Source organism: Phaseolus vulgaris, chromosome 5 (assembly GCF_051622355.1).
Source record: "Phaseolus vulgaris cultivar YP4 chromosome 5, ASM5162235v1, whole genome shotgun sequence".
NCBI classification, from domain to species: domain Eukaryota; kingdom Viridiplantae; phylum Streptophyta; class Magnoliopsida; order Fabales; family Fabaceae; genus Phaseolus; species Phaseolus vulgaris.
The window spans coordinates 38,359,332-38,372,601 of record NC_143502.1 but is presented as its reverse complement, the minus strand read 5'-3'; the positions used below and the strand labels follow the sequence as shown (position 1 = coordinate 38,372,601).

The 13,270-nt window shown below is 34.1% G+C and overlaps 1 protein-coding gene across 1 annotated transcript; it reads left to right on the top strand.

The window, feature by feature from the left end:
- The first annotated feature begins 3,402 nt into the window (after window positions 1-3,402).
- Window positions 3,403-12,480, top strand: LOC137835677 (uncharacterized). The gene is made up of 9 exons (XM_090302402.1): window positions 3,403-3,898; window positions 4,029-4,215; window positions 4,797-4,930; window positions 5,012-5,136; window positions 10,426-10,672; window positions 11,344-11,499; window positions 11,649-11,728; window positions 11,805-11,854; window positions 12,136-12,480. Exons 1-9 carry the CDS (start codon window positions 3,497-3,499, stop codon window positions 12,300-12,302), a joined length of 1,548 nt encoding a protein of 515 aa, XP_090158528.1. The 5' UTR covers window positions 3,403-3,496; the 3' UTR covers window positions 12,303-12,480.
- Window positions 12,481-13,270: the final 790 nt, after the last annotated feature.

The following is a 13,270-nucleotide window of genomic DNA, read 5'->3' as shown; positions in this document are numbered from 1 at the left end:
GCACAGGCCAGGTCTAGGCCTTTATATGTGACTTGGGGGCAAGTTTGACTTTTATAGTGGGGTTGTGACGGTTTGATCTTTTTTTGTAAGAATGAAATGTAGGTCTAAGAAGCCTAAGCTTATAGTTGGTAAGGTTTCTTGATGTTTGTATACGGGTTGGGACGCTCTTGAAGTGTTCCTTATTTTAATTCATTTAATTCTTTGTTGATAAATTAAATCTAATGATAAGTTGATGCGTCATAAAAAATAAATAAAACGATGATGTCTTAAAAAAAATAGATAAAACTATTTCTAACTTTTATAACATGTGTATATTTTGTTATACATTTAACAAATTAGTAAAATTTATATAAAAATAAAGAACATGAAAATAAATAATAATAAATGTTCCTACTAGGGAGATGGGACCTAGAGAATTATTGAAGTCTTCTTCTTCTTCCTTCGGTCGGTCAGGTTACTGGGTGATGAGCCGGGATTCCTCTCGTCCTCCTGCTTCTCCTTCGGCACTCGGTCTCGGGTGAACACCGGATGGTGGGGGTACCTGCGAAGGCACTCCTACGCTCAAGTCAGTAAAGCGGGTGGTCAGCTCTCAGGTAGGTGAACAGTAATAAATGACATACCTTACTCATTGGGATGCGTGCTATTTATATATTATTCTAATAGGCCTACCTTGTTGGGCCCGCTTATCGGAGTGGATACCGCTTAGGGTTGTATTACCTAATTCTTAATGATAGATTAGCTTCACTAACATTGGTTTGAGTGTTAACGGTGATAGTAGTCGGCCGTCGGCCAAGTTTTCCTGGTATGAGTCGGGCATCGGCCAGATTTCCATGGTCTCGATCATCTCATCCAGGTCTTCTAAGGTCTCGGTCAGGTAGGTCGTCGGCCTTGTCGTTCGGTCAAATCTCTCAAGTCTCGGCCAATTTTCCTTTGGTCTCGGTTAGGTTGGACAAGTCTCGGGCAGCCATGTGGGTCTCGGGCAGGGAGACCAGGGGTCGGCCTCGCCCATACCGGTACAATAAATATTAAAATATCACTTATAATATAAAAATAATATAAATGAATGTAAATTCTACTTTAATAATAAAATTTATAGAATAATACTGGATGATAAAATAAAATATTGTATTATAAACAATTTAATTTATGAAGGAAATGATAAGAAAGTGCAATGATGCATATCCCTGAGAAAGAAAATGGTGTGTTTATTTTGTTTCCACTAGCAGATGTTGCCACTCTATTTTTGTCAAAATAAAAGGAACTTTGTTCACTCTGGTTATAGGTTGAGTGAAGTAATAACCTTTTTTTAGTATTCAAAATTATGGGCAATTTAAAAACAAGGTACTTTCATTTCAGTGTTGAATTGAATAATGCCTTTTTTTCCACTGTTTCCCACAGAATTTCACCCACATAGTTATTGGATGCTATCATTATGCCAACGTTGAAGCAGTAACTCATACCATACAAAGTTAATTCACCTTTTCCTGCATAAAATCCATGGACTCATTTGTTGGGTAACATTATCTCAATATTCTAGATTTGGTAGGTTTAAACCCTCACGTCACTACCATTACTACAAAAATATTAGCAATTATTAATAAAAGCATCTAGTACACATTTTGTTACCAATTATTCTAGCTAAAATTTATAGTTATCCTAATGAAAACATTTAGTATATTCTGTTTTACTATGTATTTATAGATAAAGGAATCATTATAATATATCATATTTTTATTAGCTATAATGGGATTATTTACATATAGTCTTAATTACTTGTTATTCAAGTAGATGTCATAATTTAAATGGTTAAATAAAATTGTAAGAATCTACTTTATATATGAGTTATTGTTTTATTTTATTTTTATTTTTTAAGATAATATCACTAGAGTGGATTTGACTCACTTTTTTTCATTTATGTTTGTTTAGAGTTTATTCGACCCACTCTATGATAAGGTATGATAGTTTCTTCTGACAATTATTTCTCATTTTTCTTGAAGTAATATTTTTTAGAAGATTTAGTCATTTCATAAAATTTAAACATATGATATATATTTCTTTTCTATCAATTATAATATTATCTTAGCTAACCAAATCAGCATCAAAAAGGTGTAACATAAAAATTCGATAACATATTTATGAGATTATACAAATTAAATTTAGCTTCTACTCTTTTTTTATAAAAAAAATAATATAATATTTTTTTATCAATAAAAAATAAAATAAAATTAAAAGAGACTCTTTAAGAGTGTTTCAACTCTTATTAAAAAAAACCAACATTCTCACAAAGATTATATATAGACAATCTAAATAACCATTACAGTGAAACTAATGTTTGACACATGATGTAAAAAAGACTATAATGTTAACAACAAGCATTATTATATTTGAAAAAAATAGATAATTCTCTTAAAAATGAAGATAATGAGAGTAGTAGTATAATTAAGAACCATATATAATACCTGTACCGCATAAACTTGTATGATGATTCATTCAATTATTTTCTACCTTCTCTAAAAGTGTTTTAAGAGAATTATTGAATTTGAAGAACTAATAATCGAATGCATGAGTCAGATCTTAGCTGCATCCACATCTTTTTATGCTTACCTTAAACTACAATGCACTTTTATTTCCAAAGCTCTCAAGTTTTGCTTGCATCCCAGGTGTCTAAATACAAGGTATAGTAGCTTCACTTAGTTGTACCTTAGTTTACTATTATTCAGCAAAGTAGCACCATCTTGTGCCAATTCTTTTTCATTTTAAACTTTTTTGTTCTTCTATTGCCTTCCATGTGTTAAGTAACATACTTTTTTAAATATTTTTTTATTTTTTTAAATTCACAAAATTGGTAATATGTAAGTTCAATGCTCATAATATAATTTTTAAGCATACTTTTTAATTATTCATAATATAGAGTTGAGTCTACCAAAAAAATATCATTTTTTTCTAGTTAAAATCTTATATATTAATTTAAAAATTAATTTATAAATCTTATTAATAATAAAAATTATTTTAGATATTACTATTTTTTTAATTTATAAAATAATATCTAATTCACTTACTAATTATTTTTTATTTTTAAAATTAATTATTATTTAATAATTTCTTTTAGTGAAATAATAAAATAAAAACATAAAAATGTGTTGATATATAAAAGTGCTAGTTTTCATTTTTTTATAATTCAACTAAATTATATAAAACGTAATTATAATTTTTTTTATATAAATTGAAAATAAACTGTATGCTTCATGTAGATTGGTCATAGTTATATGTGAATACATAGTAATTTGGGATGAAATAAGAAAATCTACCTTTAACCAACATAATTTATTCATATATATATATATATATATATATATATATATATATATATATATATATATATATATATATATATATATATATATATTACTTATATATAGACACGCATAGACATGTGCTTAGATTACAACCTTAAATCATTGTAGCACCGAGGACAGAGACTGAAACTCATTTAGCCATGGGAAGCATTTTGAAATCATTTGAATGGCTTTCGTTGTTTTTTCTAATGATCTCAGTTAATGTGTATGGTTTCAAAATTCCAAGGTTAGGAACGTGGCGAAGAAGCAAGGAACGTGAGGCCCAGATGAGTTCTTCTTCATCAGACTTAGGAGATGATCATGACCACCTCAAAACATTTTACTATACCCAAAGACTCGATCACTTCAACTACAGACCAGACAGCTACCACACTTTCCAACAAAGATATATTATCGATTTCAAGTACTGGGGTGGACCAAAATCAAGTGCACCCATTTTTGCATTCTTTGGTGCAGAAGGACCAGTGGATGACGATATACACTATGTTGGGTTTCTCAGAGATAACGCTCCTCAGTTCAGTGCTCTTATTGTTTATATTGAGGTAATAATTAACAACGTTATTAAGGAGAGTACATGCAATTGAGATAACAGCATTATTTAGTAACAAGCTACCACTTCTTCTTTTTTACAATGAATAAATTGTTGTTTTATGTATGTTTGTTTGTAAACAGCATAGGTATTATGGGAAATCAATACCATTTGGGTCAAGGGAAGAAGCAATGAGAAATGCAAGTACTCGCGGCTACTTTAACTCAGCCCAAGCAATAGCAGATTATGCTGCTGTGCTTCTACACATCAAGAAAACTTTGTCTGTTCAGAATTCTCCCATTATTGTTATTGGAGGCTCTTATGGTGGAAGTAAGTACACATTTAAAAGGCAAATTAAGAGAGATTCATTTATGGAGTTGGAAATTCTACATTAATCAAGTAAAAAGATAAATGATACAAACACAAAAGCCCACAAACTTAATACTGAAGCTTTTAAGTTGAAAATTAACATACAAGTGTTAATACAAAGGTTCACTAAAACATTATTTTTCTTTTCAATTATAATATGATGCATCCAATTATGATATGTATGATTGACAATATATCAGCACTTATATTCATAACCTAAGACTTGAATACAACATAATGTATTCATCCTCTTTGTAGATAAGACTGATTTTTTCTAACACTACTAAAATTTGGTTAGTGGAAAATCATGTCCTTGAATAAATCCTTGGTTGATAAATATTAGTTGAGTAACAAGATATGGAGATAAAGTTATTCGTGTCATGCAGTTTAGATGATACTCTTCTGCATAATTTCAGCACTTCTATTATTAAGATATGGCTTTATTAAAGATATTAGTTTTTTCAATGACATTTTGATTTTGCTTATGTGTAAGTGTAAGGGGGTTTCATTCAACTTTGTCTTCTTTTAAATATATTACGCAGTGCTTGCATCATGGTTTCGCCTAAAGTATCCCCACATTGCTCTTGGTGCTCTTGCTTCGTCAGCACCGATTCTTTACTTCAATGGCATTGCCCCAAAAGCCGGATACTACTATATTGTGACAAAGGATTTCAAAGTAATATTCTTTTAAGCTGTTTTATTTCAAAATAATAAATATTTTTATGTTATTTCAAACTAAAAACTTTGCATGGTTCAGGAAACCAGTGAGACGTGTTACCAAACTATAAGTAAATCATGGTCTGAAATTGACAGAGTTGCTGAGAAGCCTAATGGTCTTTCAATTCTGAGCAAGAGATTTAAAACTTGCTGTAGGGATATCGTGTGCGGAAGCGTGATAATTTCAACCAAAGATTATGAGAAATTAAAGTAACAAGTAAAGTGAGAATGATACCAGAATTTTTAGGTGGAAAACCCCTTTAAATAGAGGTAAAAAACCACCGGCGAGAGAGCCAAAACTTTCACTATAATGATATTGGGAGTACAATGAATTCCTCTCAGACTAATAGATAAATAGCCCTAAAACAAATCCTCTCTATATGGGTTAAACACTTACACCCAAGAACAGAAATAGAGAGTATATGAAAAGAGAGAGGAAGCAAGTGTGAGTTGCTTGTTTGTAGTGTGTTACATTGCTTGAAGGAAGCCACTATATATAGTGGTTCTAGGAGACAACAATAATAAATACAATTAATGGTAATTAACCTCCCATTGATTGTAATTGATTACGGCAATTAATCTCCCATTGATTGCAATTGATTGCGGCAATTAACCTCCTATTGATTGCAATTGATTGTGGCAATTAACCTCCCATTTATGCCAAGATAACGGTAAAGGTGAGTCATAAACCCACAAATCTCCACCTTGACTTGCCTTTGACTGGAACACTCTCTCGCCATGAAGCCTTGATTAAGTATGGATAATACCAGCTAAGTTCAGGCAATGATCGAACTTAGCCGATGGAAGTGGCTTGGTCAACATGTCTGCAGGATTTTCGGTCGTATGAATTTTTTCAACAATTATATCTCCTGTATCAACAATGTCTCGGATAAAATGGTGTTTGATTTCAATGTGCTTGGTCCTTGAGTGATACTTACTGTTCCTGGTCAAGTGGACAGCACTCTGACTATCACAAAATATAACAAGAACATCTTGTTGAAGACCAAGTTCACTTACCAAGCCTCGAAGCCATATAGCCTCTTTCATACCTTCTGTAGCAGCAATATATTCTGCTTCAGTGGTGGACAAAACCGCAATTGCTTGAAGTGAAGAATACCAACTGATAGCAGACCCACATAGGGTAAAGATGTAAGCTGAAAGTGACCTTCTCCGATCTAAATCACCACCATAGTCAGCATCAACATAGCCAACTGCTCCTCCGGGATCGGCTCTATGTTGATCAAATACCAAACCAAGATCTGGATAACCTTTCAGATAACGAAATATCCATTTAACGGCTTCCCAGTGTGCCTTGCCTGGATTATGCATGAACCTGCTAACAATGCTAACAGCATAAGCTAAATCAGGTCTAGTACATACCATTGCATACATGAGACTTCCAATTGCATTTGAATACGGGACATGTGACATGCGTCTTTTGTCCTCGTCTGATTTTGGACACTGATCTGATGACAACTTGAAGTGGGCGGCAATTGGAGTATTAACAGCTTTGCAATCTCGCATTCCAAATTTGTCAAGCATCTTAAGAACATACTTCTTTTGTGATAGAAAAAGTTTTCCAGCTTGACGGTCTCTGTTGATCTCCATTCCCAAAATTTTCTTGGCAGGACCTAAGTCCTTCATATCAAATTCACTGCTAAGCTGAGCCTTTAACTTGTTAACTAAAAATTTATCTCTTGCAGCAATCAACATGTCATCAACATATAGCAACAAGTATACAAAAGACCCATCAGATGTCTTTTGAAAATAAACACAGTTATCATAGCTACTTCTGGAGTATCCATGTCCAATCATGAAAGAATCAAACCTCTTATACCATTGTCTTGGTGATTGCTTCAAGCCGTATAGAGATTTCTTCAAACGACATACATGGTCCTCCTTTCCAGGAACAACGAAGCCCTCAGGCTGCTGGATGTAAATCTCTTCCTCAAGATTACCATGAAGAAAAGCAGTTTTCACATCTAACTGTTCCAGCTCCAAATCATACAAGGCAACTAAAGCAAGTAATATACGTATTGAAGTATGACGAACAACAGGAGAAAAAACTTCATTAAAGTCAATACCTTTCTCTTGATCAAAACCTCTTACAACAAATCTTGCTTTATTCCTTGTACTCTCAACACCAGGGATCCCTTCTTTTCTCTTAAAGATCCACTTGCAACTAATGACTCGTTTTCCTTCTGGTAACTTCACCAATTCCCATGTTTCGTTTTTGAGAAGACTCTCAACTTCTTCTTGCATAGCAGCAATCCACTTTGTTGAGTCGTCACCAGAGATAGCTTCAGAGTAATTCTTGGGTTCACCTTCTTCACCCATCTCTTGTGCAATAGTTAAAGCATAAGCAATGTTGGCTGATTCTGTAATTAATCTTTGAGTCGGTTTTCTTGGTCTTTGTTGTGGAAGTTCTTGAGCCATAGACCATGGCTGTGGTAATCCTCGTCGTTTAGGTGGACATTGCTCATGTGGACTCAAATGTTCATTTGTACCATCAGTAACAGTGACTTGATCACCTTGAGTACTGGAGGAATTGGGAACGTCTTCCTCATGAGCGGGTGTTTTAATCTCAAACTCCACCTTCTCTCGAGCATCTTCCTGGTCACCTGTATCAATTGAGGAAATAACAGTATCTTTTGCAGAAGAAAGCATAGCATTTTCATTAAAGGTCACATTTCGACTATGAATTACTTTATGAGATTCTGGGTCATATAAACGATAGCCTTTAACCCCTGAGCCATAACCCAAGAAAATGCACTTCTTAGCACGAGGTTCTAATTTTCCCTCGTTTACATGAGAATAAGCAGGGCAACCAAATATTTTAAGATTAGAATAATCAACATGGTTACCTGACCAAACTTCTTCTGGAATGTTGCAATCAATTGATCTGTTAGGAGAGCGGTTTATCAGATAACATGCCGTTGAAGCCGCTTCAGCCCAAAAAGATTTGCTCAAACCAGAATGAGAGAACATGCAACGAACTCTCTCCAGGATAGTTCTATTCATTCTTTCTGCAACCCCGTTCTGTTGTGGAGTACTTGGGATGGTGAAGTGTCTGGAAATGCCTTCCTTCTTGCAGAAATTATTGAATTCATTCGAACAGAACTCAAGGCCATTGTCTGTCCTTAACCTCTTTATCTTCTTGCCAGTCTGATTCTCAATCAATAATTTCCACTCTTTAAAAGTGGAAAATGCTTCATTCTTATGTTTAAGGAAATACACCCACAGTTTTCGTGAGAAGTCATCAATAATTGTCATCATATAACGACATTTACCTTTGGAGGGAACTTTTGAAGGACCCCAAAGATCCGAATGAATATAATCCAAAGTACCTTTGGTTCTGTGTATGGCTTTAGAAAAACTAACCTTTTTCTGCTTACCAAAAATGCAATGTTCACAGAAATCAACCTTTCCCGTACAGTGGTTACCAAGGTGACCCTTCTTCTTGAGGATTAGAATTCCCTTCTCACTCATGTGGCCTAATCTCATATGCCACAACTTGGTGTTATCTTTGTTGGGTGAGGCAACAGCTGCAGAACCTGTAACAGTTGAACCCTGCAGCACATACAAACTATCACATCGAATTGCCTTTAGTAACACAAGAGCTCCTTTAGACACTTTTAAAACTCCACCTTCAGCTGAGTATCTACACCCATGAGATTCAAGGGTGCCTAAGGAAATGAGATTCCGTTTCAACTCAGGGACATATCTGACACCTGTTAAAGTTCTAACAATTCCATCATGTGTCTTGATTTTGATTGTTCCTTCACCAACAACTTTGCATTGAGCATCGTTTCCCATCAAAACAAGACCATTATAAACAGGTTCATATGTGGTAAACCAATCTCTATTGTAAGACATGTGAAAAGTACAACCAGAATCAAGAATCCATTCATTTTTAGACCTTTGTTCAGTGTTGGAAGCTACAAAACAATCCCCATCAGATTCAGTTTCAACAATACTAGCTTCGGCAAATTTTTCTGGTTGTTTACCATTTCCCTTATCTTCTCTATCTTGCTTATTTTTCAATTTATAACAGTCAGAGATCTCGTGTCCCTTTTTCTTGCAATAACGACAATATTTGGAGTTCTTGCCTCTAGATTTTGACCTAGATTTATACTTATTGTTCTTACATTTCTCTTGGTTTCTCCCTCTAACTACTAATCCTTCACCAGAACTTTCAGAATGAATTTGAGTATCAAATTTTTCTTTGGCTAATAAATTAGTCTTGACATCATCAAAGCTTAAGGTAAGATAATTACCGTATAACATAATTTCTTTGAATTGTCGATGCGAGGGTGGTAGAGAAACAATAAGTAGAACAGCTTTATCCTCATCATCAATTTTAACATCCAAATTTTCCAAATCAATTATGATGGAATTAAATTCATCAAGGTGAGATTGGATGGGAGTACCTTCAGACATTCGGAGTGTAAAGAGTCGCTCCTTTAACCGGAGTTTGTTTGCAAGACTTTTGGTCATGTATAAAGACTCCAATTTACTCCATATGCCTGCTGTACTTTTCTCGTTGATGACCTCACGCAACACCTCACGGGACAAGCATAACTGGATTGCAGACAATGCCTTTTCATCCATCTCATCCCACTGCTCCTCCGTCATGGTGGTTGGTCTCATCATTTTACCTGCCAGAACTTTCTTTAAACCATTCTGGGTGAGAACAGCTAGCATCTGGACTCGCCAGATAGCAAAGCTGATTTTACCATCAAATTTCTCAATATCCAATTTTGACATTATTGAACAATAGATCCTGGTGGAATTATCGAAAAGCTCTGATGCCAATTTGTAGGGATATCGTGTGCGGAAGCGTGATAATTTCAACCAAAGATTATGAGAAATTAAAGTAACAAGTAAAGTGAGAATGATACCAGAATTTTTAGGTGGAAAACCCCTTTAAATAGAGGTAAAAAACCACCGGCGAGAGAGCCAAAACTTTCACTATAATGATATTGGGAGTACAATGAATTCCTCTCAGACTAATAGATAAATAGCCCTAAAACAAATCCTCTCTATATGGGTTAAACACTTACACCCAAGAACAGAAATAGAGAGTATATGAAAAGAGAGAGGAAGCAAGTGTGAGTTGCTTGTTTGTAGTGTGTTACATTGCTTGAAGGAAGCCACTATATATAGTGGTTCTAGGAGACAACAATAATAAATACAATTAATGGTAATTAACCTCCCATTGATTGTAATTGATTACGGCAATTAATCTCCCATTGATTGCAATTGATTGCGGCAATTAACCTCCTATTGATTGCAATTGATTGTGGCAATTAACCTCCCATTTATGCCAAGATAACGGTAAAGGTGAGTCATAAACCCACACTTGCGAGTAAGCTTAGTTTGTGCACAATCATCTACTAATTATAATTATTTGATTAAAAAATTAATATGGTGGTTTTGTTTTTTCTGTTCCAGGAAATTGAGCAAAAGTTTTGAGCTGAAGGACTACTTAGACTCCTTATATACTGACGCGGCTCAATACAATTTCCCTTCTGAAAACCCAGTTAAGGTTATATGTAGTGCAATTGATGCTGCTGCTAAGAAAACCGACATTCTTGGACAAATATTTGAAGGTGTTGTTGCTTTTATGCGACATCATTCATGTTATGACATGAATGGATATAATCATCCAACTGAAACTAACCTAGGTTGGAGATGGCAGGTAAATGTTATTTAGTCTCTCCATAATAACCTTAATTTCAATCAGTATCAGAAATCATATTAAGTATAAATTTTAAGTAACTATTATAAAAATCAATATCAGAAATCATATTACATATAAATTTTAGCAACTATTACAAAAATCAACACCATCTTCTTTTGTTTTTGTTAGAGATTTCATATATGGAGTACAGATAAGAACATTTCATAGTATATAAGTGGATGCAAACCTCTTACTTATAAGTCGGTTTTAGAAGATTGAATTAGACTTAAAATTCACTTCTTAATATGACTCATTTAGAGTCTTTTCTAATGAGAGTTTGTTGATCTTATTAGATCATTGTTATCAAATCACTATTAAACCACCCATAATTATATAAGTGAAACTTAAACCTCACCTTATAAATTGATTTTATAAAGTTGAATTAGATTTAAAGTTCACTTCTTAATACCGTCATCATTTATATTACTAATTGTCGAAAAGTTATGTGTGTGTTTGATTAGATCTTTTCTAGTTACAGTTCCATTTTTGTTATGACAGTTCTATTTTCTTACACATCCCTAAGTGATGACAGCATTAAATTCCTTTATTAAACCAGAAGAAACACCGTCTATCCCTTATATTAAAAGCCACATTCATGATAAATTATGTTTAATTAACTTGATGAACAGACATGCAGCGAGATGGTTATGCCAATAGGTCATGAAAGGAACGATTCAATGTTCCCACCAGCACCTTTCAGCATGAAGAGATTTGTTCATGAGTGTAGGAGCTTATATGGTGTCCTTCCTCAGCCTCATTGGGTCACCACATATTATGGGGGTCCTGTAAGTTTCTTCCATGTATCATCATTCTTCTCCATCAAACATACATAAATATAATTCTCTTAAAATGTTCCATAGTTTCCATACATAATTACTTTGTATGATTACATATAAAATATTGATACTTTTGGTATATATGAAACAAAATGCAGGATTTGAAACTGATTCTCCATAGGTTTGCCAGCAACATCATATTCTCCAATGGATTGCGAGATCCTTACAGCTCTGGCGGGTACAGTAAATATTTTCTTCAGAAACCATTATTTTCTTCCAACTTGTTTCTATTAACTTCCTTTCATGAATCGCAGGGTCTTGGAGAGTATTTCAGATAGTGTCGTTGCTGTTACCACTGTAAATGGTACTTTATCTTCTTTAAATCATATATATACACACACACTAAGATACAGATCAATCACATCCTTAATATCACACTACTACCATTGTAAATCTATAAAAAAAAAATAGACTTTTTAGATAAGTTTCTAGAATAAATCAGACCCTAAAATAAGATTTACTTCAAACAAACAATTTAAGTTTGCATGTTTAGTTTAGAAAAGCACAGGTTGAGGAGTTGACTAAAAACTTGACCAATTTCCATGCATGTAATGCATTTATGATGAATTTACATAACAATTTCAGGGTGCCATTGCTTGGACATACAATCAAGAAAGGCAAATGATCCAGAATGGTTGGTGAGGCAGAGAAATAAGGAGGTCAAAATAATCAAAGGTTGGATTGCTGAGTACCAAGCTGATCTAATAGCACTAACTAAACAAACCAAAGCACCAACACCCAGAAAAAGTTAATTGCTCCACCAACATATATTCTTAATGAAGCCAATTATAGTGTTCCATTAAAAAGCAGTAACCAAGATTGTGCTACTAAAGTTCAAACCACCAACTAAGTGTGGGTTAGTGATGAATGGAGTGCATGTTCAATTGAACTGTATAATGAATAAATAAATAAAGAAATGGATTATTATAATGTATAAGGATTTGAACTTGGTTTTCTTACGCGGAATGCACCTGAAAAGCATTTGAGAGGGAACATAACGCAATCATGCTTCCTCCCTGCAAGCACGCACCAATGAATGCCACCTCTTCTCAACACCATTTTTATCTGTTCCTTTATCTTCTGTGTGTCTTTAAGGGACAAAATTATATATATATATATATATATATATATATATATATATATTATCAAAAATAAATAAATAAATTAAAGGCACAACCCTTATAGCTCATTTCCACATATACTACCTACCAAGAAAGCAGTTGGCACAGAGGCCTAAACTACCTTAGCTCTAGCATTAAAAAAAACTAAGATAAAAACTGTTACAATCTTCACAAAACCAAGCTTGAAAAACTACTACCGGTCCAAATACCTGAGGCACCCCACGTAAGCATCCATTATGCAGCAGAGAGCTTAAATTATGCAGCTTAGCTCTTGTGCAGCCCAATTATGCAGAAACATGGCTGCTGCAAAATTCAAATAAGCACCAGATTTTGGTTTTGTAACTACAACCATGCCCTGCCTCACATTCTGGGGCTAACCATACCACATAAAGGGTCACAGCTTTAGACCTTCGTGCCCCTTTAAGGATAAAACGGCTTTGTTCCAATACCTGTCCAAATGTTAAAACAAAGAGCAGAAGATGCAATTGGACAGCTTGCCACTAGGCCTTGGTTTACCAAGGCTTAGAACATAAACCACAACAAAAAACTCTTCCAGGTCCCTTCATATGCTACCTTCCGACCTCCTAAACTAACCGATA